Here is a 24390-nt window from a genome sequence, read left to right as displayed (position 1 = left end):
CGGCTGTGCCGGCTGCGGTAGTGGGGGGTTCATGAGGGGCTTCTCTGGGAAGCTGCTGGAACCTTCCCGGTGTCCGGCACACCCAGTGCCAGCGGCTCCGGGGGCAGTCCCGTCCCTGAACCATGGCACCGTGCCGTCCTCACCCCATCCCCATTATCCCCTTCCCATCCCCATCCCCACCCCTCCCATTCCTATTCCTATCCCGATTCCTGTCTCCACCTTCTCCCTTGTCCCATCCCCATCATCCCCTTCCCATTCCCATCTCCACCTTCTCCCTTGTCCCATCCCCATCATCCCCTTCCCATTCCCACTTCCACCTCTATTCCCATCCCCATTCCCCACACCTATGTCCAGCCCATCACCATCTCCATCCCATCTCCATTCCCATCCCTCGGGCTCCGAGCGCTGCCGGGTGCCAAACACGGGGTTTATTTATTTACACCGGCGTTCCACGCGCTCCCGGCCGCGATTGTCACACGCGGGGGGACGTGCCACCCCCCGGCCTCCTCCCGGTGCCGTTCCGCGGCTCCAGCGCCCGCCCTGCCGCCCCGGTGGGCAGAGGAGAGGTGCCGAGCCCCGCGGGACTCGCCCTTCCCCGCTGCCAGGGTGGGACCTGCCTCTGTTTTCCAGCGGGGGTGCGGATCAGGGATTTGCCCCCACCCTGAGCCTTGCTGGAGCGAGGGGAAGGGGAGGCGGGGAGGTGGGCTGGGGGAATTACCCGAGGGGTGGTCCTGGGGGGTGATCTTGGCTCTGTTTACCTCCATCGTGGTGATGATGGTGGCACTGGAGCCTTTGTCCCTTTCTACCTGGAATTTCATGGATGGGGAGGTCATCCCCAGGGTCCTCTGCAAAGCCAGTGGCCCTTGGGAAAAGGGGTGACAAAGGCCCTGGGGACAGGCCCCTGGGGAGAAAGGGGTGACAAAGGCCCCGGGGACAGACCCCTGGGGAGCAAAGGGGTGACAAAGGCCCTGGGCACACACCTTCAGGGACAGAGTGGGGACAAAACCCCTGGGGGAGCCCCCGGGTTGGGCTGGGGGTGTGGCAGTGCTGTCATTCAGGAATTGCCCCCAGGTGTGACAGTGCTACCCCAGGGAGGGGACACGGCTGTCTCTGCGGGCTCTGCTGCCCCGGGGCACCCAGGTGACAAAAATGGCCTCAAAGAGCCTCAGAATCAGTGGCAGTGAGGAACAGCCCCCCAGTGACAGGGTTGAGGGGCTCAGAGTGTCCCCTCGGTTTGAAACCACACTGATGGCACGCGGGGAAACCCTGCTGGGCTGGGGGAGCCCCAGACGGGGGTTCTGGGGTATCCCAAACCTCCTGGGCAGGGCTCCACGGACGCAGCAAGGCTCAGGGCGAGCACCCCAGGAAGGGGGGAGGGTTTGGGGCTGATCCCGGTGGTTTATCCCCAAATCCCAGCGCTGGAAGGGCTGTGGGGAGCGCGGGCAGGGCTGGGGCTCTTCCCGGGCAGGGGTGGCCAGGAGGCTGTAACGCTGGGAGGGAAGGGAACGCCAGGAAGGATGGAACTTGTGCTGGGAATTCCAGAGCTGGGAAAAGCAGGGGGCCGGCGTGGCCGCTGTGAGCTGGCAGCGTGTGTTCATCCCGAAGTAGCACTTAGTGAGTGAGTTTTGCTCAGTTTTAAATAACACAGACAAGTCCCGGAGGGGTGTGGGGTTCTTTTCCCTATTTTCCCAGGTGCGGGTCGTGCAGTGAGGTGGGGGCTTTTCCAGCGGTGGGAAATCCTGCTGCTCTTCCTTGGGTGGGGAAAACACGGGCTGGGGCTACCAGGAGAAGGGGAGGAAGTGGTTCTTGAGCCCATGGGGAGGAAGGTTTACAATCCGGGGAGGAAAAACCTCAGCTCCTCTTCAGGAAAAGCCTTCAGCTCGATCCTGTTCTCCTGGTGAAGCGATGGACAGTTTTCCCTGGGGATGAAGCCGGCGCCATTCCAGCAGAGCTTGAAACAGAAGGTGAAGAGAATAACCACGAAACACCCTTTTCTTCCTCAAACCAAGAAGATCTGGGCTCTGGTGGAGACAGTCCAGCCCTCGGCCCACGGTGTGGGAAGGGGCCGGAGCCCAGGAGGGAGAGGGGCAGGGAGGTGCAGCGGGAGCTTCCCCAGACAGGGACCACGGTCTCTCTGAGCCCGGTGACAGCCCCCAGAGGCGGGTGATAAGGGGGACGAGGTGCCTCGGGCCCAGGAAGCAGCCGGGTTCTGGGGTTTAGAGCCGCGCCTCGGGGTCCCGGCGATGCCAGGATCCCTGGTGAGGCCACAGGACACTCAGGACTCGATCTTTTCCTTCTTTTTGCCTTTTTTCAGGAAAGACGGGGTCCGGAATTTCTTCTTCTTTTTGGAGGGTGATTTGGAGGGTGAACCGTCGGGGGACACGGGGTTGCTGGTCACTGTCTCCTTCTCCTTGGGGGCATCCTGGTCGGCGTTGGTGGTTGTCCGGTCTGTCCCCCCTTTTCCAAGGTTTTCCTCGGTGCTTTGCTCCTCATCCTTCCCGTTCACCACCGCCGGTGGCTCCTTCTTGGCAGTGGGATCGGGGGGGGCTTGGCCACCATCGGCCTTCTTATCACCTTGGGGAGAGGGAGCAGGGAGTTGGGGCAGCAGCACCGCTGTTCTGGGGGGTTTATCCCCCAGAGGTGCAGTGGGGCCTGGGCAGGAGCGGGATTTGGCCTCCACGAGAGGAGAACGTTGGGATTTGATCCTGTCCTGCCACAGGCACCGCTCCCCGAGCCGCCCCCTCCCTGCGGGACAAGCGATGTGGGATGGAGAGCCGGGAAGAGGCAGCAGGAGAAGCAGGAAGCGACACCAGGGAGGGAGGGAGGGATTCCCCAGGGGGTTTCCTAAGGGATTTCCACGGAGACCGAAGATCCCCCCGAGCCCCTGTCCCTCGTCCGTCCGGGGTGGCCTCTCCGTACTTACTACGGCGCCAGGGATTCAGGGATAACTCCTTGGGTGACAGGCACACGGGGAGGAAAGAGAAAGGAGACGTTGTGGAGACAGACAGACAGACAGACGGACACCACGAGACACCATGGCAGAGCCAGCAGCCCCGAGCCGCGCCCCGGCACCCGCTGTGGGTGGGAACAGTGGGGCCCGGGCTGGGGGACAGGGCTGTCCCCTGCACCCCACAAAGCCACCACCAAGGCAGAGCTCACGTCCTCCTGCCACGCTCCCGCTCAGCCCCTCTGGAGTGGGGTGGCAGCGCGGGGTGACACGAGGTGACAGCCAGCTGCGTCCCAGCCACAGCCGCCCTTGTGCCCCACTCCTGCTGCTCGCTGGGACCCCAGCCCTCACTTTGGGGTGCTCGTCGCCCCACTCACCCTCCGTGGGCTCCGTGGGCGCCGGGGGCTCTGGCGGGGGCGGCTCTGGGGGGGGAGCCCCGCTCTCCTCAGCTGCCGCGTCCTTCTCACCTGCCACAGAGAGACACACGCTGGCCTCGGTCCCCTCGCTGCCACCCGCGGCCCTGGGGGCTTTGGGGGTCTCTCCTACCCTGCAGGCGCTTCTTCCTCTCCACCTCCTGCTTGTACTCCTCCAGCTCCTGGTCCGTCAGCTGGCTGAAGGGGTTGGGGGGCTCTGGCTCGGGGGGCGCCTCCTCCCCGCCCTCCTTGGCCTCTGCGTCCCCCAGGTGGCTCTCGGTGGACTGAAACGGAGCCACAGAGTGGTGTCACCTCCCTGGGGCAATGTCACCCCCCTGGGGCAATGTCACCCCACTGGGGCAGTATCACCCCCGGAGAGTCGGGGACGCGGGGTGTCACAGGGTGACGTGGGCTGGGGACACGGGGTGACACAGGGCTGGGGACACGGGGTGACACAGGGCTGGGGACACGGGGTGACCCAGGTGCCACAGGTGCCGTACGGGGCTGCGGCTGGTCTCGGCGATGACGCTGGCCAGCAGCTGCGACTGGGGCCCGGCTGATTTCACGTCCTGGCGGTTTTGCTCGCGGATCTGTGGGGGAGGACAGGGCTGAATCCCCTCCAGGGACAGGGCTGAGCGCCCCGAGACCCCGCTGCCCACAGCCCTGCCCACCTTGTTGCGCATCTCCAGCACCTCCTGCGGGTCCGTGTAGAGCGGCACGAACTGGTTGGGGTTCTCAATGCGGATCGGGGTCCCGCTGCTGCCCTTCTCCACCTCGTCTGCCCGCAGCCACTGCAAACCCAGGAACAGGTTTGGGGACGAGGAGACCCCAAAAAATGAAACTCGTATAGAGGGGAGACCCCGATGTAGAGGGGAAGCACCATAAGTGCAGGGAGACCCCAATAAACTCTCCTTGCATAGAAGGAAGAACTGACTGAATGCATCATGCTAAAAGGAGGATTCCAGTAATAGAGGAGGACCCCAAAAAAAGCATCTTGTGTAGAAGGGAGACCTTGATAAACAGGTGTTACATGGAGGAAAGACCCCAATAAATGCACCTTGCACAAGGGAGAGACCCCAGTAATAGAGGGGAGACCCTTATAAATAGGTCTTGTGTAGAAGGGAGACCCCCCATAAAAGGGAGACCCCAATAAAAGCATTTTATATAGAGGGGAGACCCTGACAAATGTGGGGAGATCCCAAACAATGCATCTTGTGTAGAGGGGAAACTGCAATAGATACATCTTATGTAGAGATCCTGATAATAAAGCAGAGACCCCAATAAATGTAACATAGAGGGGGACCCCAATAAATGAGGGGACCCCAATAAATGTATCTTGCATAGAAGGAAGCCCCAGTAAATGAGGAGACCCCAATAAATGCATCTTGCACAGAGAGAAGACCCCGATAAAGCCAATAGCACTTGGCCCCACAAGAATGAGGTGGCAATATTTCAAAATGATCATTTTTGCAGGATGCAGGTGGTCCCCAGGCCTCCCTACACGCCAGGTTTTCACGGGGTCCATCCCAGGACCCCCTCCACCTCCCTGGCCGTCCATCCCCAAGCCCCTGCCGCCCCCTCACCGTGGTCTTTGTCCTCTGGGCCCCGGCGCTGCCCTGCGCCTCCTCGGCCAGGCTGACCCTGGTGTAGGTGTTGGGGGTGTTGAGCCACCGCGTCTTCTCCTTCTGCTGCTTGTGGGCGTGCTGGCGCAGGGCGGGGGTCCCGGCGGGCTCCTCCTCGAACACGAAGGCCGTGACGGTGGCGGGGATCAGCACGTCGCTCTTGGGCTTGCTCTTCTCCTGCACGAAGGGGTAGCGGTACGTGTAGCCCGTGCGGTAGCCCTGGGGACACACGGAGGGGGAAATTGGGTGCCTGAGCACGGTTTTGTCACAGACAGGTAGAGATATTATAAAGAAAATGATTTATGAGTTCCCATAAAGAAGAGTTAGAGGAATGAGGAAACAGCTAGCACAGCAACCTATTTTAGTGAAAGAACCTTTTGCACCTGCATAAACTATAGGTCAGTGAGCAAGATATGTAAACATGTCTAAAAAGAGAAAATATTATTATATTCACTGGCCCTTAACAAGCACTGAACTGGGTTTCACTGCGCTGCTGACCTGTTAGGTTTAACCCAGTGCACTCCGATATTGATATATAAATATTTATTTACATATAAAATACATCAACATAAAATATATTATATATATTTATATGTATATATAAATATATAAATGTATATTTATATCTAAATGTACAAATATATTTAATAAACATATATAAAATAGACATATATAATATATAAATACATACAATATATAAATAAATATTTATGCAGAAATGTAATAATATAAATACATAATTTACATATATTTATATTTATGTATAAATGTATAAAATATAAAGAAGTATTTATACATAAATATAATAATATAAATATATAATTACGATATATTTATATGTAAAACGTATAAATATATAAAAATCTATATTTAAATATATACTCTGAATAGAGCAGCGGCCTTTCTTGCACGAAGAAACCGAGCCCCTGATAAAACCCGCGTTATCGCCGCCCGTTTCGGGGCGGGTCTCGGCGCTCACCAGGTTGTCCAGCATCCTCATGAGCGCCTCGAACTCGTGCTCGCCCAGGCGGCTCTTGTGCAGCGGCCCGAAGGTGGCCCCGGCGCGGCGCACGGCGCTCAGCCCCTGCGGGCCGCGCTGCTGCTGCGCGCCCCGCTCCAGCACGATCAGGTTCTCCGCGCCGCCCGCGCTCGCCAGCGCCGACACCTGCGGGGCACCGGGCACCGCTGGGCGGGGACAGCGCGGGACGGGCCCGCGGGCACCGCCGGGGGGGCACATGGGGGGAACGGGGCTGAGAGAGGGCACAGATCGGGGCAAGGGGATGGGACACTGGAGGGACTGAGAGATGGCGCATGAGGGAGGGAATGAGGCTGAGAGATGGCACAGATCGGGGCATGGAGGGGAAATGAGGGGCAGAGAGCTGGCACAGCTCAGGGCATGGAGGGGAGATGAGGGGCAGAGAGCTGGCACAGCTCATGCCATGCCCTGGGCACTCTGGCTGACTGCTGCACAGCTCGGGGCAGGCAGACTGGCACGCTCGCGGGTGCGGGGCCGGACCTGCCCCAGCCCAGCCCCGCGGCCCTGCACCTGGCGACCCGACTGGCACGCTCGTGTACAAGGGTGGAAATGAGGGGCAGACACCTGGCACAGCTCATGCCATGCTCCTGGGCACCCTGGCACCCGTGGTTCCGCAGCACCAGGATCTGCCGCGGGCTGTCGCGTGCCGGCCCGCGCCGGGCCCGGCGCGCCACCTGCACCTCGCAGGCCGCCTGCAGGTGGAGTGGTAGAAGCCACTTGCCGAGCTCCACGCGATCCGCCTCGTCCTCCACCTCCCCGCGGAAGTCGAAGTAGGCAACGTCCCCGCCCCCGGGGGCAGCCGCGGAGATGGGCACTGGAGCCCCGCGATGCGCCTCGTCCCACTCGGGAGACGTGGGCGACGTCCCGGGGAGAAGGGCAGCGGGGGGGCAGGAGCCCGCACGCATAACCCCACAGGGGGGAAACACCAAACATCCCCCAGGAAACACCAATAGCCCAAAAAACCACCAGCAGCCCCAAAATCCAACAACCAAACAAACTCCACCAACTCTTCCAAAACACCCTTCCAAATCACCCCCAAACCAATCTCCCCAAAAGGGGCCCAAGCTCCCCTAGCTCCCAAGCCCCCCAAATCCCATCTCTCTGATCTCCCCAGCCTCCAAATCCCCCAACCCCTCCAAAACACCCTTCCACTCTCCCAAATCCCCCCAAACACCCCCACATCCCCCTACCTCCCAAGCCCCCCAAACCCAACCTCCCCCAAAAATCTCCACATTCCCCTCACTCCCAAGACCCAAACCCAACCTCCCTCAAACGACCCCACATTCCCCTCACCCCCGAATCCCCCCAAAGCCCATCTCCCCCAAGTTCCCTTGCATCCCCAGCCCCCAGATCCCCTCTCCCCGCTCTCCCGCCCCGTTCCCCGCGTACGGCGGCCGCGGCCGGGGTGTGCAGCCGCACGATGCAGCGGATGTCGGGGCGCGCCGCGTAGATGGCGGCGTGGAGGCTGAAACTGCGGGCGTCGGGGGCGAAGCCGGTGCTGCCCTGCTCCACCACGGCCCCCAGCACGTTCACCTTCACCTGGGGGGCACGGGGGGCTCAGGGGGCTGCTCCCCGCCCGGGCAGCCCCGGGTTCGTGGGTTGTTGTTTTGGGGGGCTCACCAGGCTGGCCGCTGTCACCTCGCTGCACGCCAGCCCCTGCGGGGCCACCAGGAAGTGCTCCTGCTCCTTGCTGACCCGCAGCTGCCACGGGGGACAGGGTGCGGTGAGAAACAGCCCGGGAAGATCCCAAAATGGACATCCCCCAAAGCCCCACACGCCTCTGACCGCCCCCTAAAGCATGAGAAAGCCTCCAGAACTCCTCCCCAAACCAACACCCCGAGGGAACCCAACAACAACCCCAAAACCCCCCAAAATAACAACCCACAAACCCTCAAAGCCCCAACCCACCTCAAATGTCCAAAACCACACAAACTGCCCCACAAAATCACAACACACAAACCCTCAAGGCAACCCCAAATCCCCTATTTTCTGTTTTTTGGGGTGCTCACGGTGACAGCAGCGTGTCCCAGCTGTGCCCAGCCGTACAGGTCCAGCAGCCGGTGGATGCTGCCCACCTTGCAGCGCATCAGCCGCTCGCCCTTGGCCAGGGCCGGCCCCTCTGTCCCATGCAGGTCATTGATGGGGGTGACCGACGCCAGCCCTGGGGATTGGGGACCCCCCGTCAGCTGTGGGACCCCCAAACCACGGGGGGTTCAGCGGGGGAAGAGAGTTGTGGGATGGGTTTGGTGGATCCAAAGGTTTGCTGGACATCAAGGTTTGGTGGCCACAAAGGATTTGGGGGTCCCCAAGGCATTAAAGGTTTGGTGGCCACAAAGGATTTGGGGGTCTCCAGGGTGTCAAAGGTTGGGTGGTCCCCCAGGTTTGATGGCCCCAAAGATTTGGTGGGCCTCAAAGGGTTTGGGGGATCCCAGGGGTTTGGTGGCCCCCCAAGATCCCAAAGAGTCAATGATTCCAAAGGTTTGGGAGTCCCCAAGATCCCAAAAGTTTAGAGACCCCCAAAGCTTGGTGGTCTCAAAGGTTTGATGACCCCAAAGGTTTTTGGTGTCCTCAAGGTCCCAAAGGTTTGGTGGTCCCAAAGCATTTGAGGCCCCTGAAGGTCCCAAAGGTTTTTGTGAGATTTGGAGGTTCCAGGGGTGCCAAGATTTGGTGCCCCCCAGATTTTGGGGTTTTTCCCAGCCCGCCCCTCGTCCCCAGAGGGCCCCACGTACCCATGGGGGAGGTGGGCAGGGTGGCAGGGGACGTGGTGGCCATGAAGTCGGCGATCTGCCGCAGCGCCCACACGTGGGACGAGTTGTTCCCCTTCTTCATCTGCTCCTGGATGAGGCTCTCCAGCTCCTCCCGGAAGGACTGCGGCACGGGGACAGGGGGACAATGGGCTGGGTGGCACCGCTGGGGACACGGGGGTGGGGGCACAGTGGTGGCAGTGGGGACAGCACCGCCAGCTTGGTGCCACAGAGGTGACGGTGGCACCGCCAGGTTTGTGGCACGGTGCAGGTGGCACTGGCAGTTCGGTGTCAGGGACATCATTGCCCTGGTGGCACTGCCAGCTTGGTCACACGGGGACAGTGACACCACCAGCCTGGTGACATGGTGAGGGTGGCACTGCTGACTTGGTGGCTCACTGGTGGCACCAGTGTCACCAGCTCGGTGACAGTAACACTGCCAGCTATGTGCCACTGAGGTGGTGGTGGCACCACCGGATTGGTGGCACCGTGATGGTGGCATTGCCACCCTGGTGTCGGTGTCACCGCTGCCTCGCTGGCACGGTGGCACTGGCAGCTCAGTGACAGCAGCAGTGGCACTGCCAGGTGGGGACACCGTGTGGTGACATGCATGAGCTTGGGGACAGGAGCGACGGGGCGGGGACAACAAAGGACGGGGCCAGCGACAAGAGGGGGCTGGCGACAGGAGGGACGGGATGTGGGCCGGGTGGGGGACAGAAGAGAAGAGGTTGGGGACACGAAGAACAGGGTTTGGGGACAAGTGGAACGGGGCTGAGGAAAGGAGCAACGGGGCCGGTGACAGGTGGATGGGGCTGGGGACACACAGCACGGGGCTGGGGACCGGTGGGACAGGGTCGGGGACAGACAGATGGGGTTGGGGACAGGGCCAGCGGGGGGCTCACCGGGCTCTGCAGGATCATGGTCACCCGCTTCTTCTGCTCCATCAGGTTGAAGTCCTGGCGCAGGTCCCCGGCCCCGCTCCGCGCCCGCAGGAACTCGGGGTCCTCCTGGGGGGGACAGCGCGGCCCCGGCGCCGGGGGCTCGGGCAGGGGCTCGGGGCTGGCGGCCGTGCTCATCCTGGGGAGCCGCGGGGACACGCGGCGTCAGCAGCCCCGGTACAGATTGGGGAGAAAGCACCGAAAACACGGAGCGGCTGCGGCCCGCTGATAAGGGCAGAGGGGAACCGCCCTGCCCGGCGCGAGGGGACAGCGTGGGGACACCGGGAGGGGACACCGGCCAGGCTGGGTGACAGCGCGGAGAGGGCTGAGAACGGGCACAGCTCAGGGCACCCATGGGCGCTCCCCCAAATTGGGGTCACCCACTATGGGGGGCTCAGCCCCACTCTGCCGTCACACGGGGGGTGGCTCCTGGCCCACCGACCCCAGTAAGACCCCAATGAACCCCAAAAGGGCCCCAGTAGGACCCCAGAGGACCCTCCCTTCCCCTCCAGGTCACCGTCCCCGATCACTGTGGGGATGCTGCCGCCAAGGCCCCCCCAGAACCCAGGGCGGGGCCGCCCCCCAGTCCCCCCCGCTCAGAACAGGAGGGCACCCCCCGATTTCGCTGCTCGGAGCGCACCTGTCTCACCGGGCGGGGATAAACCCGGGGGGGCCGCGCTGACCCCCGGAGGGGACGGGGGGGGCTCTGGGGGGCTGGGCCAGGACCCCCCCACCCCGGGCTCGCCCTTCCAGCATCGCCCCCCATCCATCCATCCATCCATCCATCCATCCATCCCCGCCTCCGCCCGCGCCGCGCCCAGCGCCGCTGCGGCAGCCGCAGGGCGGGGGGGGAGCGAGAACCGGGCTGGAACCGGGATAAAACCGGGCTGGAACCGGGATAACACAGCGCTGGGAGCGGGGATGGAGCGGGGATGGAGCGGGGGGGCCGCAGCATCGCCCCCGCCCCGGGGGGGGGAGGATGCTCTCGGTACCACCCGGGATGAAGGCCCAGGCACGGGGGGAAGGGTGGGATGCAGCCCCCCACCTGCATGCGGTCAATTTGGGGGGGGGCTGAGGAAAGGGGGGGTCACCCAGGCTCCCCCCAGATCCCCCCCGCCCCGAGGGGCCGCGGCCGGGGGCTGCTGCCATCACCCACCTTCCTCCTCCTCCTCCTCCTCCTCAGAGCATCCTGACAAAGGGCCGCCCCCCGCGCACCACGCGTGTCCCCGCGCCTCCCCCGCCCCGCCCCCCCCGAGCCCAGCCCCTGCCCACGAACAGCGGGGGGACCCCGAACCCCGCAATCCCTTTTTATTGTGCGATTAATTGGGGTCGCATTAACAATCGTTAATAACCCCTTACCTGGGGGGGGAGGAGCTAATTGCTAATTACAATCTCAAAGAAATTAATTACAGCTCTGCATCCCCCGCCCCCAACCTCTGCGTTTTAAGGGGGACAGACCCCCCCCGTCCCCCTAATTCGGGGGTGTGGGTTTTATGGGGTGCAGGGCACCAGGACAGGAGCGTGACCCCAAAAATGGGAAATGGGGGCTGGAGCCTTGAGCTTGGCCTTCGGGGCAGACCCCCACGAACTTCTAGGGGAGTCAGGAAACACCTAAAAAAAAACAAAAAAAGAGAAAAAAAGGAATATTGGATATTTTAGAATATTTGGGGGGAAAAGGTGATTTTGAGCCTCCCTCGTTTATTTACCCAGATGCTCCCCCAAACCCGGAGCCCATTGTGACCCCCCCAAGGTTTTCTGTCCCCCTGCAGGTGGGGCTGATCCCCCCCAAATTCCCGGGGTGCCCCCCCCACTCACCGTGCCCCAGGTTTGGGGGGTCCCCAGGGGCACGGGGGGGCCCGGCCAGGCCAGGCTCAGGGGCCCCCCCGGCCGTGCCCCCCAACGCCTGCTCAGCGCCGACCTCCTGGGAAAAGGGGAATTAAAAAATAATATCAGAAATGGGGGGTGCTCCCCAACAATAACACCCGCTCCCTCCAAGAATAATCCCCCCAAAATAAATCAATTCCATTATTAAATTAATCCCAACCTCAAATAACTCATGCAGGAAAGTCCCCACCAGGCCCACAAATTATAGGGCGGGTTTGGGTCAGTTTTGGGGTTTACCATCAATAATAATTCAAATTATTTTTTTAATTTTTAAATTAATTCCGACCTGAAAAATGAGAATAAAAATCCCCCAAAGCCCACTTTAAAAACCCACTTTACAGGGGGTCAGTTTTAAGGTCCCTCTTCGAACAATAATTCAATTTAATTTTGATTATTAAATTCATTCCAAGCTGAAAAATACCAAGAAAAATCCCACGAGCCTCCCCAAACCCCAACATTATAGGGGAATTTGGAAATGGAGGGTCAGGTTTGGGGTCTCAGCTGGCAGTCCCGCAGCACCCCATTGTTTCAGAGGTTTGTGAGCAGTTTTAGGGGCAGGTTTGGGGTCTCACGTGGCAGTCCTGCAGCAGCTGGATGTTTGGGGTGTTTAGGGTCAGGTTTGGGGCAGGTTTGGGGTCTCACCTGCAGCACGGCCCGCAGCAGCCGGATGTTTTTGGGGGTTTGTGAGCAGTTTTAGGGTCAGGTTTGGGGCAGGTTTGGGGTCTCACCTGCAGCACGGCCCGCAGCAGCCGGATGTACTCGGCCGCCGCCCGCAGCGTGTCCGCCTTGTTGGGCCGGCGGTCCCGCGGCACCAGCGGCACCAGGGAGCGCAGCTGGGAGAAGCCGCTGTTGAGGTTCCGGATCTGCGGGGCACAAAGGGACCCGGTCAGAGACCCGGGGGGACCCCCTTAGAGACCCCAAAGGGAATTGGGTCAGACACCCCAAAAGGGCTCCAAAGGGACCCCGGTCAGAGACCCCAAAAGGAATTGGGTTAGAGATCCCAAAGGGAATCAGGTTAGAGACCCCAAAGGAACCCCAAAGACCCCCATTAGAGACCCCAAAGGGAACGTGATCAGAGACCCCAAAGAGACCCTGTCAGAGACCCCAAAAGGGCCCCAAAGGGACCTCAGAGACCCCCAGGTTATCCCAAGACCCCCGAGTTACTCCAGGATCCCCCCAGGCCCAAACTGGGCTCTCTCAAGATTAAACTGGGACCACCCCCAGGGCTCAGCAGGATCAAACCAGACCGGCCCATAACCAAAATTGGGGTCCCACCCTGAATTAAATCCCACCCTGGGACTGAACTGCCCCGAAGGATTACAGTGGGTCCCTCACAGGATCAAACTGGGTTAAACTGGGACCTTTAAACCGGGATTAAACTGGGCTCACCACGGCCGAACATGACTCTCCCACAATTAAACTGAGACCTCAGAATTAAACTGACTCCAGGACTAAACCGACCCCCCAGAATTAAACCAGGCCCTCCTAGAACTCCCCTGGGCCCCCCAGGATTAAACCCACCCCCCAAAAGCAAAGTCCCCCCGTGGCACTGCCGGTGTCCCCCCAGTGTGACCCCACCCTGGGCTGTGCTTTGGGGGCTCAGCGGGATGTGGGGTTTTTGGGGTTTGGGGTTTTTGGGGTGCTCACCCTCTCCCTCTCCTTGGCGTTGGCCGCCTGCCGCCGCTCCAGCACCTCGGCCGGGTCCCCGGTGGGTTCGTAGCCCCCGCTGGGGCCGCGGCGCAGGCGGACGATGGGGGCGGGCTGGGGCAGGGGCCCGAAGCGCTGCTGCAGGAGCTCCCCCAGCAGCTCGGGGGGCGGCGTGGGCTGCGGGACCCCCGGGGGCTCCAAGGGCTGCGGGACCCCCGAGGGCTCTGGGACCCCCGGGGGATCTGGGTCCCTTGAGGGCCCCGGGACCCCCAAGACCCCTGAAGGCTCTGGGACCCTCGGGGACTCCAATGGCTTTTGGATCCCTGAGGGCTCCAGGACCCCTGAGACCCCCGAAGGTTCCAAGGGCTTGGGGACCCCTGAGGGCTGCAGGACCCCCGGAGGATCTGGGTCCCTTGAGGGCCCCGGGACCCCTGAGGGCTCTGGGACCCCCGAGGGCTCCGAGGGCTCTGGGTCCCTGAGGGCTGTGAGACCCCCGAGGGTTCCAGGACCCCCGGCCACCCCCCAGCTCTGCCGGGCTCCCCCATCCCACAAAAGGACCGAGGCTGCACCCCCTGAGCTGACTCTCAAAAAGGGTGAAATTTAGGGAAAAAAGGGGCCCTTAAATACCCGGGGCTAACGAGGCACAGGTGGGACCCATCTGGGCCTGACGAGCTCGGGCTGTGCCCGGGTTCCCTCACCCACCGTCCCGGCCTGTACCCCCAAAATCCTGAGGTACCCCAAATTCCTGATCCCTTGTACCCCAAAATCCTGATCCCTGGTACCCCAAAATCCCAATCTCTCGCTGTGCCTCAGTTTCCCCTCTCCCCATGCCAACCTGGTCCCCACAAAGCCCTGAGCCCAAAAAAGGCTCCAAAAGTGCGCTCAGGGGTATTTGGGGGTATTTGGGGATATTTTGGGGTCCTGGCACCCAGGGGCACCTGGATGGGTGGGTTTGAGAGACTTGCTGTGCTCCTAAAGCCACTTTTGGGGGTTAAAGCAGAAAAAAGAGGTTGTGTGACAGCGGGCCCGGCTCGGTAGGTGGCAGTGTCAGTCCCTGACATGCCGCAAAACTCGGGGAGGCTGGAATAAAAATGGCAAAACCGCCCTTTTTCCTCCAAAAAACCTCAGGTCACTTGGGGTTATCCACCATGGGGGGATCCCCATCCCAGCCCCGGGCTGGGTTTCCCTCCCCGAGCCCTCCGAGGGGCTCATCCCGCTGTTCCCAGGGGATCTGGGGGCTCCAGAGGCGGCTCCGAGCCGTGTGTGGGGCACGGACCGTCCCCTGTGCCGGGCTGGGGCTGCCCTGCCTCAGTTTCCCCACACCTGGAACCCCTGGACACCACCCCAGGTTCCTTCTGGGCCCGTAAGGAGAGTGAGAGCGCAGAGCAAACTCCAAAAAAACCCAAAATGACCCTAAAATGAGAGGCACACGGCAGTTAATGGAGGTTTCCCCTAAGAACTTAGAAAAACCCAATTTCCTCCTCTTTAATGCCCCTTAATGAGCTTCCCCGTCCCGCAGCAGGCCCGGGATAATCCCATTATTCCTGCCCCGATCTGGGCACGATTCTGGGGCTGGCAAATTAATCGGAGGGCAGGGAGGTGCAAAGTCACCCCAAAAATGGGCCCGTGCCCAGCTGCTCACCCGGGATCACCCCTGGGAGCTCCTGGGGAAAAGCTGGGAAACGCTCCAGGTTCAGCAGAGGGGCATTAAATACTGGGGGAAAATGAGGGCTGGGGGTGGAAATGGGGTTTGAAGGGGTCCCAGTTTTGGGGGTTACAATAATCAGAATTTGGGGCTATTTGGGGTCATGGTTTTAAGGGGTCACAGAGTTATTAGTGACCTCGTTTCAGGGATCATGGTTATTGGGATTTGGGGTTATTGGGGGACACATTTATTTGGGGTCGCTGTTAATAGGGTTTGGGGTTATTAGGGGTTTTAGGGGTTCCAATAAGGGTTCCAATAGGGGTTACAATAGGGATTACAATTGGGGTTACAGTTTTAGGGGTTACAATAGGGGTTACATTTTTAGGGGTTACAATAATTAGCATTTGGGGTTATTAGGGATCATGGTTTTAAGGGCCCACATTTTTTATGGGTCACTATTTTTTGGGGTCGCTGTTATTAGGGGCCTCATTCTCGGGGGTTTTGTGTTTTAGGGTGACAGTTATGAGGGACAGGGTGATAAGGGGTCCCGGTTAGGGAAGGGAGCTGGGAAAAGGCTGAACCCCAGTGAAGCCCAGCCCAGAACCCGGGTGCTGTGCTGGGAACGCTGCTCCCCCCCCCCAAACCCACTTTTCCCTCCCATTTCCCCTCCCTGAGCTCGGGCAGGGCTGGGAGCAGCTCCCCGTCCATCCCTGGGTGCTCCCCAAATCCGGGGGTCTCTGCCCCCCACCCCAGCGACCCCTCTGGCATCGACACCGCGGCTGGGAAGGGTTTCCAGCTCCGTGCTGGGGAGGTGGAAGGGCAGGGAAGGGCAGGGAAGGTGCCAGGGAAGGTGCCAGGGCTAATCTGGGCCCGGGGCAGCTGTTGGCACGGGATTAAACCCAATCTTTCCTGGCACAATCCCAAACGTCCCGGGAGAGTTCGGTGCCTGCCAGGGCTGCCAGCCTCGTGCCAGCCTCGTGGTGCCCAGATAAAATAATAAAACGTTTATGGGAGGGAAATATTCCAAGGGTCCCCAACGTCCCAGGGCGCCAGGCTCGTGGTGCCCAGATAAAATGATGAAATATTTTATGGGAGGGAAATGTTCCAAGGGTCCCAAATGTCTCAGGAGAGTTTGGTGCCAGCCTCGTGGTGCCCAGATAAAATAATGAAATATTTTATGGGAGGGAAATGTTCCAAGGGTCCCAAATGTCTCAGGAGAGTTTGGTGCCGGCCTCGTGGTGCCCAGATAAAATAATAAAATATTTTATGGGGGGTAGAATATTCCAAGGGTCCCAAATGTCTCAGGAGAGTTTGGTGCCAGCCTTGTGGTGCCCAGATAAAATAATAAAATATTTTATGGGGGGTAGAATATTCCAAGGGTCCCAAATGTCTCGGGAGGGTTTGATGCCTGCCAGGGCTGCCAGCCTCGTGGTGCCCAGATAAAATCATAAAATATTTTATGGGAGGGAAATATTCCAAGGGTCAGAAATGTCCTGGGAGGATTTGGTACCAGCCTTGTGGTGCCCAGATAAAATACTAAAACATTTTATGGAGAATGAAGTATTCCAAGGGTCCCAAATGTCTCAGGGTTTGGTCCCTGCCAGGGCTGCCAGCCTTGTGGTGCCCAGATAAAATAATAAAACATTTTATGGGGAATGAAATATTCCAGGGGTCCCCAAATGCCCAGGCGGGCATCGCTTGGATCCCCGCCACCCACCCCTCATCCCGAGGGGATACCAAACAACCCTGGCTTGGACAAATCCGAATAAGCGCTGGAACCCCGCTGGGGCTGGGTGATCCCGGCGGGCAGCGGTGGCCGGCGCTCCTCTCCCCGCGCCTCCGCTGGGTTCGCGCTCCTGGCGGCTCCCGGCGGGGAAGGGGATGCGGGGAACAAAGGTGGCTCTGTCCGTGCGGTGAAGGAGCCTTTGTGCGAGCCGGGGCGGCGCGGGGAGGATCCCAGCCCGAGCAGCCCGAGCCTCCCGTCCGAGGAGAGGAATTTTGGGAGATAAAAGGAGTTTCCGTGGGATGGAGGCGCTGCCAAAGCCGCGGCGTGAGGCAGGTGGGTGGGGGGACAGCTCGGGGTGGGGGTCCCTGTGCCAGGGTCGGGGGGAGCCCTGGGCTGTCCCTGCTGGCCATGGGATGGGATGGGATGGGATGGGATGGGATGGGATGGGATGGGATGGGGACAGGGATCAGGATGGGGTCCAAGTTGGAACAGGAACCAAGACAGAGATGGGATGGCAGGGATGGGGATGGGAGCAGGTTCGAGATGGGATGGAGATGAAGATGGAGATGGGGACAGGGCAGGGATGAAGATGGGCATGGGATTGGGGCAGGGATCGGGATGGGAACAGGGGCAGGGATGGGACCAAGGCTGGAGCTCAGCTCTGCCCTGCCCCACCAGCTCACACAGCGCCCAACCAAGGGCTGGGGCTGGGCTCAGCACCTGGACAAAGATTTAGGTTTGGTCTTAAGCTTTAGCCCATCCAGGCCGTTCCTAAATCCAGCTGGAGCCTGCTGCTCCCAAATCCGAGCTTTACCCCTTCTCTCCAGCCCGTCCCTCTCTGTGATGGGAAAACGAGGGGCTGCAGCTCCATCCTCCTCCTCCCTGCCAGCAATTCCTGCCCTTCCCATCCCAGACAACCCTCCAGCCCGGGCTGCTGGTGCTGCTGGGCCCTCCGGGCTGGATAATCTCCGTCAGAACGAATAAATGAATCGACCTTAACCCTCCTTTGCCCTGCAGCTCCTCTCCAGCAGCAGGGACGGGCCCTGCGTGCCCACTGTCACGTAGGGATGGACCCACGGAGCCCCGCGCTGGAGGAGGAGCCAGGCAGCTCCTTTCCCCCTCTTTCCCCCTCTTTGCCCCTCTTTTCTCCCCCATCCGGGTTTTTGGGATTCTCGGGACTCTCACAGCTCCTCCCGAGCGCCGGGAGCCGCCGTGGCAGACGCTGCGGATCCCAATTAAGCCCTTTGCCGGGTCAGAGCCTCGGGGGAGGCCACGTGTGCCCGCCCCACGTGTGTCCTCACACGCAGCACACATTTGCACACGCATGAGGAGGCTGCAGCAAGGCTCGGCCGCGGCCTCGTTCCGCCCCGGGGCTCCCGGCCCCTCCGCACCCACCCCAGCCCCGCTCCTGGGGGCTTCTCCATTTATTGCGTCTCTCTGAGAGGGGGCAGAGAGGGTTCCTCAGTCCAGAGAGGGTTCCTCAGCCGAGCTCGGCTCTGGAATTGGGGCTGGGGGCAGCCGAGGTCGCCCTGCAGGACAGAGCGATGCTCAGTCCATGATCTGGCTGCTCCTGCTCGCCGTGCCCAGGGCTGCCGAGCAGAGGGGTCCGGAGCAGAGGGGCGCCCCGTGGGGCTGCCAGGGCGGGGCAGCAGCAGCCCAGCCCCTCTGCAGAGCATCCCAGCCCCGACAGCTCCGTCAGTGCCGTCCCAGGGCTCCGGGATTACAGCGCTGCTGCTCAAATCCCGTCTCCATCCGCGCCGTGCCCAGCCAATGACCTCGGCGCTGGCACGCAGGGCCTTCCTCCGCGGGGATCAGAGGTGATAAAGCCCTCGCAGACCCCGCTCGGCGCGGCTGTCTCAGCAAACCACCGGGGGTGCCACCGGGATGGCGTCCACGCTCACGGAGAACGGGATGGACGGGGAGAGCTTCGCCCAGGTAAGGGATTTCACCCTGGCTTGGGATGGGGAGGGAGTTTGTGCTCCCTGTGCCCGGACTGGGATCTGCGGTGGGTGAAGCACAAAGGGGTGACAGGGAGCAGCTGAGGGTGCCAAGGCATCAGGGGAATGAGTGATGGCAGGGTGGAGAGCAGGTCCGGCCTCCACCAGGTGGGATAACGCTGGAGCAAGGTGGGATGGAATATTTGGGGTGGTTTTCTGCCTGGCAGAGCGAATTGGTGGAAATGCATGGGGCTGGGGTCTTTGGGCTGTGATCGTCCTGCCAGGGAGCGAGGGAGACGCTGCCTGCGATGAGCAGGGAGCCCAGGAGAGCCCAGCTCTGCTCCCACACCCCAGGAGAGCCCTGGGCTGGGCTCAGGAATCCTTCTGGCCTTGGGGCACGGGGGGTTTCGGTTCCCTGCCCCCAGCAGTGCCGTGGCCTTTGGGGGGCAGGAGGGGGCTCCCAGCCCCTCTCCCCCTGTTCCCTGTGCCTCCCCCAGCCCCGAGGACGGGCTGGCAGCTCATCCACCCGCACGTGGCTCTGCCACGCTGCTGTGGGCACTGCCAGCCCAGCACGGGCTGGGGGTGGGATCCTGTCACGGCTGTGCCTTCCCCAGATCTGAGTTTTGGGTGATGGGATGGGGAAGATCTCACAGGCTCGGGGCAAGCTGGAGGTGGCTGTGGCACGGGACCATCAGGGTGGCTGTCCCAGCCCCAGGAGACCCGCAGGATCCAGCTTGCTCACACCCACAGCGCTGGCAGAAAGGAGGAGGGTGCCCAGGGCAGGGCTGGGGAAAAGCCCCTGGCTCCCTGTCCGTGTCCCTGCCCCAGTTTGGTGGCACCAGGGACGTGGCAGCGCCCATGCCATGCCCACGGAAAGAGCCCCAGGGAGGCAGGAGAAGCCTCCCCTTTCCGCTGGGATTGGGAAAGTGCTGCACACGGGAGTTGCTCATGCCAGGGCAGGGTGACTCAGGGTCCCGTGTCCTGACCGGGACTTTTGACCTCGGAGCTGTGCCAGGGCTGGTGGCACCTGGCACGGCCCCTCTGGGGTGCAGGATGGCCCTCAGCTCTCCCTGCCTTTGGCCGTGGTGGTTTTTGGGGACACCTTTTCTCCTGCCACAGCTCCTGCCAGCGCCAGCATCCAGGCTTTGGGTGCTGCACTGGGACTTTTGGGACATTTCTGGGACTCTTGGGACATTCCTGGGACTCTCGGGACCTTCCTGGGATTTTTGGGGACCTTGCTGGGGTGTTGGGGACAGTGTGGCTCCTGGGAATGGAGGGGGCCAGACATCTCCTCTGGCTGCGGCGTCACGAGGCCGATCCCGTGGAGCAGCCGATGGATCAGGAGATGTTTGATGGGGCTGGAGGGCTCCTGCACAGCTGCATGAGCTGGCACTGCCCCGAGGGAGGTCTGGTCAGGCCAAGGTCACCCTCACAGTGTGGTGAACAGGACGTGCGGGGCAGGAGCTGGGAGTGCAGGGGGAAAGGGGATGTGCCAGAGCAGGGGGTCCCCCTGCAGAGGGGGCTGCTTGGGGTGGAGTGATCCCAAGGCTGGGGGTCACCATCACCAGGGGACAGTGGCCGCCACAAGGGGAAGGTGGCCACAAGCCAGGAGCGGTGACCATCCCTGGAGGCAGATGGCTGGCACTGACAGAGAGTGGCTGGCACTGATGGAGGGTGGCCAGCCCCACTGCAGCGTGGCCATGGCCATGGAAGGGGGTCACCACCCCCAGCCCCTCCTGGCACAGGTCTAGAGACCCCCATGCCCACCCGCCCTGGGTGCCACCTCCCAGCCAAAGCCCCTTTGGGTGCCTCCCGTCCTGACTGGTGGCCCTGGTGGCTTTGGGGGCTGCGCGGGGCTGGGGGAGCAGGGGAAGAGCTGGAGCAGTGTGTCAGCGACACGTGAGGACGCTAAAATTAGGCAGCTCCAGCTAATCTAATTTAATCTCCCCTTTTCCGCCCGCTCCTGGGGATTAGCCCCAGCACAGGGGTGGGCAGCCAGGCTGGGGGGCAGCCCAGTCTGACCCCCGGGGATCCCCCTGGCTCTTTTGGGCGTCCATGGGGGTGACAGGGGTTGGGATGGGCTGGAAATGGCAGCAGCACCACGAGATCTGCGGAGGGATGGATGAAGGATGGATCCCCAGCACAACCCTCACCGCCCTCTCCCTTCATGGGGCAGCTGGGGCTGGCTGAGCCCCCTCCCTGGCAGCAGGGCTGGGGAAAAGCTGGAGAAAGGCTGGGGAGAGGCTGTTGCACCCGGCCCGGCCCGGGGTCACGCGCTCGCTCGTCCTGCGGCCGCCCAAGGAAGGGAGAAAAGTTCTCCGACCGGTTTTGTGCTGCCGGCCCCGTGCGGGGCTGGGGCCAGCCCGGCTCCGGAGGTTTCCGGTGCGCTGGGTGACAGGGCAAAGTCACCAGCTGGTCACCGGTGCCACACCGGGTTTGTGGGGCCGTGGGTGCCCCTGCAGCCAATGGAACCTCGTTGGGAAGTATGTGGAGCAGCGCGGCAGCCCTGGTGAATCACGAGGCAGGTGATGCCCGATGAGCTCACGCCTCTCCTGGAGCAGCTCCAGGCCCAGCCCAGCTGCCCCGTGCTGGTTCCCCATTCCCCTGGAGCCACCCGTGCCTCAGTTTTCCCGGTATGGAAGTGGGTTATGGGTTCCTGAGCGTGTCCTGGGGGTCCCCAGGAGCAGCAGCACTGCGTGGGATGGGGCTTGGCTGGTCCCAGGGCTCCAGGCTGCTCCGGCCCTGCTCTGGCCGCTGGGCACGGCTCTTCCTCCCGCTCCACGCTGTCATTACTGCACCACTCGTCCTTAAGGAATCACATTTGAGAAATTAGAGCCGGTTCCAGCTTCAATCCCTGCAATCAGCCGCTTCCTTTACCCCAGGAACGCGGCGCTAAATGCCGATGGATTATTACAAGCCCATGTGGAGCTGGGGTGCCTCGAAAGGATTCCCACTGGGAGCTTTATTCCATGAAAGGAATCCCAAAACCAACAGAAAAACCTCAAATTAAAAAAAAAAAAATTACTTTATTTAGAGGAGCTGGTTGAGCAGAGCCCAGCTCCTCCTGTCCTTCCTTGACTAGGGCGTTATCTGGGGAATCAGTGGGGTGTTGGGGATTATTTTCCCTGAATAAACTGATTTTACGGGACAGAAGGATGAGACAGGTCCCTCATTTTGCACAGACAGTCCCTCCCTTCATCCAGCCAGGCTGGCAGCAGATGGGGAAGGCGGACAGATGTGTCCAGCTATTTTTAGGCTCAAACGCTGCTTTAATTTCAACATGACCACGGAGAATTTGCCTTTTCAGGGGTAAAAAAAAAAAAAGAAGCTGGATCAGAGGGTGAATTGAAATGTAGGGCCAGCGACAGAGATTAATGGAATATCCTGGGTTGGAAGAGATCCACAAGGATCATTGAGTCCAAATGCTGAAATGCATCAGGTCACGATCTGGGGGCTGAGCTGACAGATTCGAGGTGGGTCTGGCAGGACTGGATCCTGCAGGAAAAGGTGTCTGGTAGCAGCATTGCCTCGCCTCTGGCTCGGGTTGCTTCTCCCCCTGTTTCCTTTGAAAAAAGGAGTTACAATTCCCTGAGCAGAAACACCAAAACGATGTAAATGGCCGCGTGGAGAGGGCTCCAGAGAGGGGGAAGAGCCGGAGCTGCTCGGGCCGGGTTGGGAAAGCGGCGGGAGCGGGCAGACGGGTTGGGTAACTCCTGCCCCAGGGCTGCTGGGACCGGCTCTGCCGGCAGCGGCGAGCGGAGCCGCTCCGGAGGGCCAGGACGTGCCGCGGCCCTCGTAGGGCTCGGGGCCACCAAGGCCCGGCTGCGGCCGGGGAATCCCGCGTGGGGCCGGGAGGGAGCCGGGATGGGGCAGGGGTGGGGCTGGGATGGGGCAGGGGTGGAGAAGGGATGGAGCAGGGATGGAGCAGGGATGGAGCAGGGATGGAGCAGGGATGGAGCAGGGATGCAGGCGAGGAGGAAGGCGGGATGGAGCCGGCATGGAGCCGGGATGGAGCTGAGAAGGAGCAGAGTTGGAGCAGACATGGAGCCGGGATGGAGCTGGGATGGAACATGGATGCAGGCGAGGAGGAAGGCGGGATGGAACAGGATGGAGCAGGGATGGAGCTGGGATGGAACCGGGATGGAGGCGAGGAGGAAGGCGGGATGGAGCAGGGATGGAGCAGGGTTGGGGCAGGGATGGAGCCGGGATGGTGGAGGCAGAGCTCAGCCGCGGGGACCCTCCCCAGCGACGCTTCCCAAGGTTTTGGGGGAGCAGGGGGCACCCCCCGCCGTCCGTGGCCGCGCACGGGGAGCGGGACACGCGGGCGGAGCGGCAGCGCCACGGGCCGCGGGCTGATGGATGCGACCTGACGGGTGCACAGGGCCCCGCACGTTCACACGCATGTGACAGCGACAGCGCCGGGCACGCCGGGCGGGGCGGCGGCGGCGGGCACGGGCTGCGGGCACGGACACGGACACACGGACACGGACACACGGACACGGACACACGGACACGGACACGGACACACGGACACGGACACGGACTGGGCACGGACACGGACTGCGGGCACGGACACGGACACACGGACACGGACACGGACACGGACGGACACGGACACGGACACGGACTGCGGGCACGGACACGGACACACGGACACGGACACACGACGGACACGGACACAGGGACACGGACACGGACACGGACACGGACACACGGACACAGACACACACACACGGACTGCGGGCACGGACACATAGACACAGTCACGGGCATACACACGGCCTGTGGGCATGGACAGACACATGGACACAGTCACGGACACACAGACACACACACGGGCTGCAGGCACAGCCACGGACACAGCCATGGATACACGGACACAGCCACGGACACACACACGGGCTGTGGGGACGGACAGACACACGGACGCACAGACACACACACGGGCTGCAGCACACGCGTGACACACCCCAAATCCAGCCCCCCACTGGACACCCTCACTGCATCCCCAGTGCTCCCCCACCCTCCCAATGCACCCCCCAGTACACCCCAACCTCCTGTATCCCCCAGTATCCCCCAGTGTAACCCCCGGGGCACCTGCAGCCCCCCAGTGCACCCCCTGTGCAGCTCCCCAGTACAAACCAGTGCCCCCCAGTGCCCCCCCAGTTCACCCTTCGACTGCACCCGCACCCCAATGCACCGCCCAATGCACCGCCCAATGCACCGCCCAGTGCACTCCCAGTCCATTCCCAGTACATTCCCAGTCCATTCCCAGTGCACTCCCAGCCCATTCCCAGTACATTCCCAGTCCATTCCCAGTGCACTCCCAGTGCATTCCCTGCCCCCTCTGTACCCACCCCAATGCACCCCTCCAGGACACCCGCAGTGTCCCCCCAGTATCACCCCAATGTGCCCCCAGTATCACCCCAGTGTCCCCCCTCAATGTCCCCTCCGTGTGCCCCGGTGCCCGCCCAATGCACTCCCAATGCACCCCCAGTGTCACCCCCAGTATCACTCCAATGCAACCCCACTGTCGCCCCGGTGTCTCCCCCCAGTATCACCCCATTGTCCCCCCCAGTGTCCCCCAGTGCACTCCCAGTGTCCCCCCCACCGCCCCCCCAGTATCACCCCAATGTCCCCCCCAGTCTCCCCCCAGTATGACCCCAAAGCACCCGCGATGTCCCCCCAGTATCACCCCATTGTGCCTCCATTACCACCCCATTGTCCCCTCCAGTGTCTCCCCATTGATCTCCCGGTGTCCCCCCATTGATCCCCCACTGATCCCCCATTGATCCCCCACTGATCCCCCATTGATCCCCCATTGTTCCCCCGTTGTCCCCCGGTGCCCCCT

At 61.6% G+C, this 24390-nt stretch overlaps 2 protein-coding genes across 2 annotated transcripts; both read right to left on the bottom strand.

The window, feature by feature from the left end:
- Positions 1-414: 414 nt before the first annotated feature.
- Positions 415-10111, bottom strand: ADD2 (adducin 2). The gene is made up of 13 exons (XM_030964141.1): positions 9665-10111; positions 8748-8886; positions 8028-8179; positions 7639-7719; positions 7386-7557; positions 6693-6835; positions 5962-6147; positions 4944-5201; positions 4032-4151; positions 3861-3950; positions 3494-3644; positions 3325-3414; positions 415-2574 (listed from the first exon to the last, which is right to left on the bottom strand). The coding sequence occupies exons 1-13, from the start codon at positions 9836-9838 to the stop codon at positions 2276-2278; spliced, it is 2055 nt and encodes a 684-aa protein (XP_030820001.1). The 5' UTR covers positions 9839-10111; the 3' UTR covers positions 415-2275.
- Positions 10112-12132: 2021 nt separating this feature from the next.
- LOC115912516 (factor in the germline alpha-like) lies at positions 12133-13889 on the bottom strand. The gene is made up of 4 exons (XM_030964099.1): positions 13859-13889; positions 13232-13713; positions 12313-12447; positions 12133-12174 (listed from the first exon to the last, which is right to left on the bottom strand). The coding sequence occupies exons 1-4, from the start codon at positions 13887-13889 to the stop codon at positions 12133-12135; spliced, it is 690 nt and encodes a 229-aa protein (XP_030819959.1).
- Positions 13890-24390: the final 10501 nt, after the last annotated feature.

This window comes from Camarhynchus parvulus, chromosome 22 (genome assembly GCF_901933205.1).
Source record: "Camarhynchus parvulus chromosome 22, STF_HiC, whole genome shotgun sequence".
NCBI lineage: Eukaryota > Metazoa > Chordata > Aves > Passeriformes > Thraupidae > Camarhynchus > Camarhynchus parvulus.
Note: the sequence above shows the minus strand (reverse complement) of the source record. Positions and strands in the feature narration are given on the sequence as shown.

Coding starts and splice junctions, on each gene's coding strand:
- ADD2 (XM_030964141.1), bottom strand. CDS start 9,838: ATGAGCACGGCCGCCAGCCCCGAGCCCCTGCCCGAGCCCCCGGCGCCG. Junction 8,180..8,747: donor CCTGCCCACCTCCCCCATGG/GTACGTGGGGCC, acceptor CCCAATCCCCAG/GGCTGGCGTCGGTCACCCCC. Junction 7,558..7,638: donor AGGTGACAGCGGCCAGCCTG/GTGAGCCCCCCA, acceptor CGTGCCCCCCAG/GTGAAGGTGAACGTGCTGGG.
- LOC115912516 (XM_030964099.1), bottom strand. CDS start 13,889: ATGGGTCCCACCTGTGCCTCGTTAGCCCCGG. Junction 13,714..13,858: donor CTGTGCCTCGTTAGCCCCGG/GTATTTAAGGGC, acceptor GGGGTCTCACAG/CCCTCAGGGACCCAGAGCCC. Junction 12,448..13,231: donor ACGCCAAGGAGAGGGAGAGG/GTGAGCACCCCA, acceptor TGTGCCCCGCAG/ATCCGGAACCTCAACAGCGG.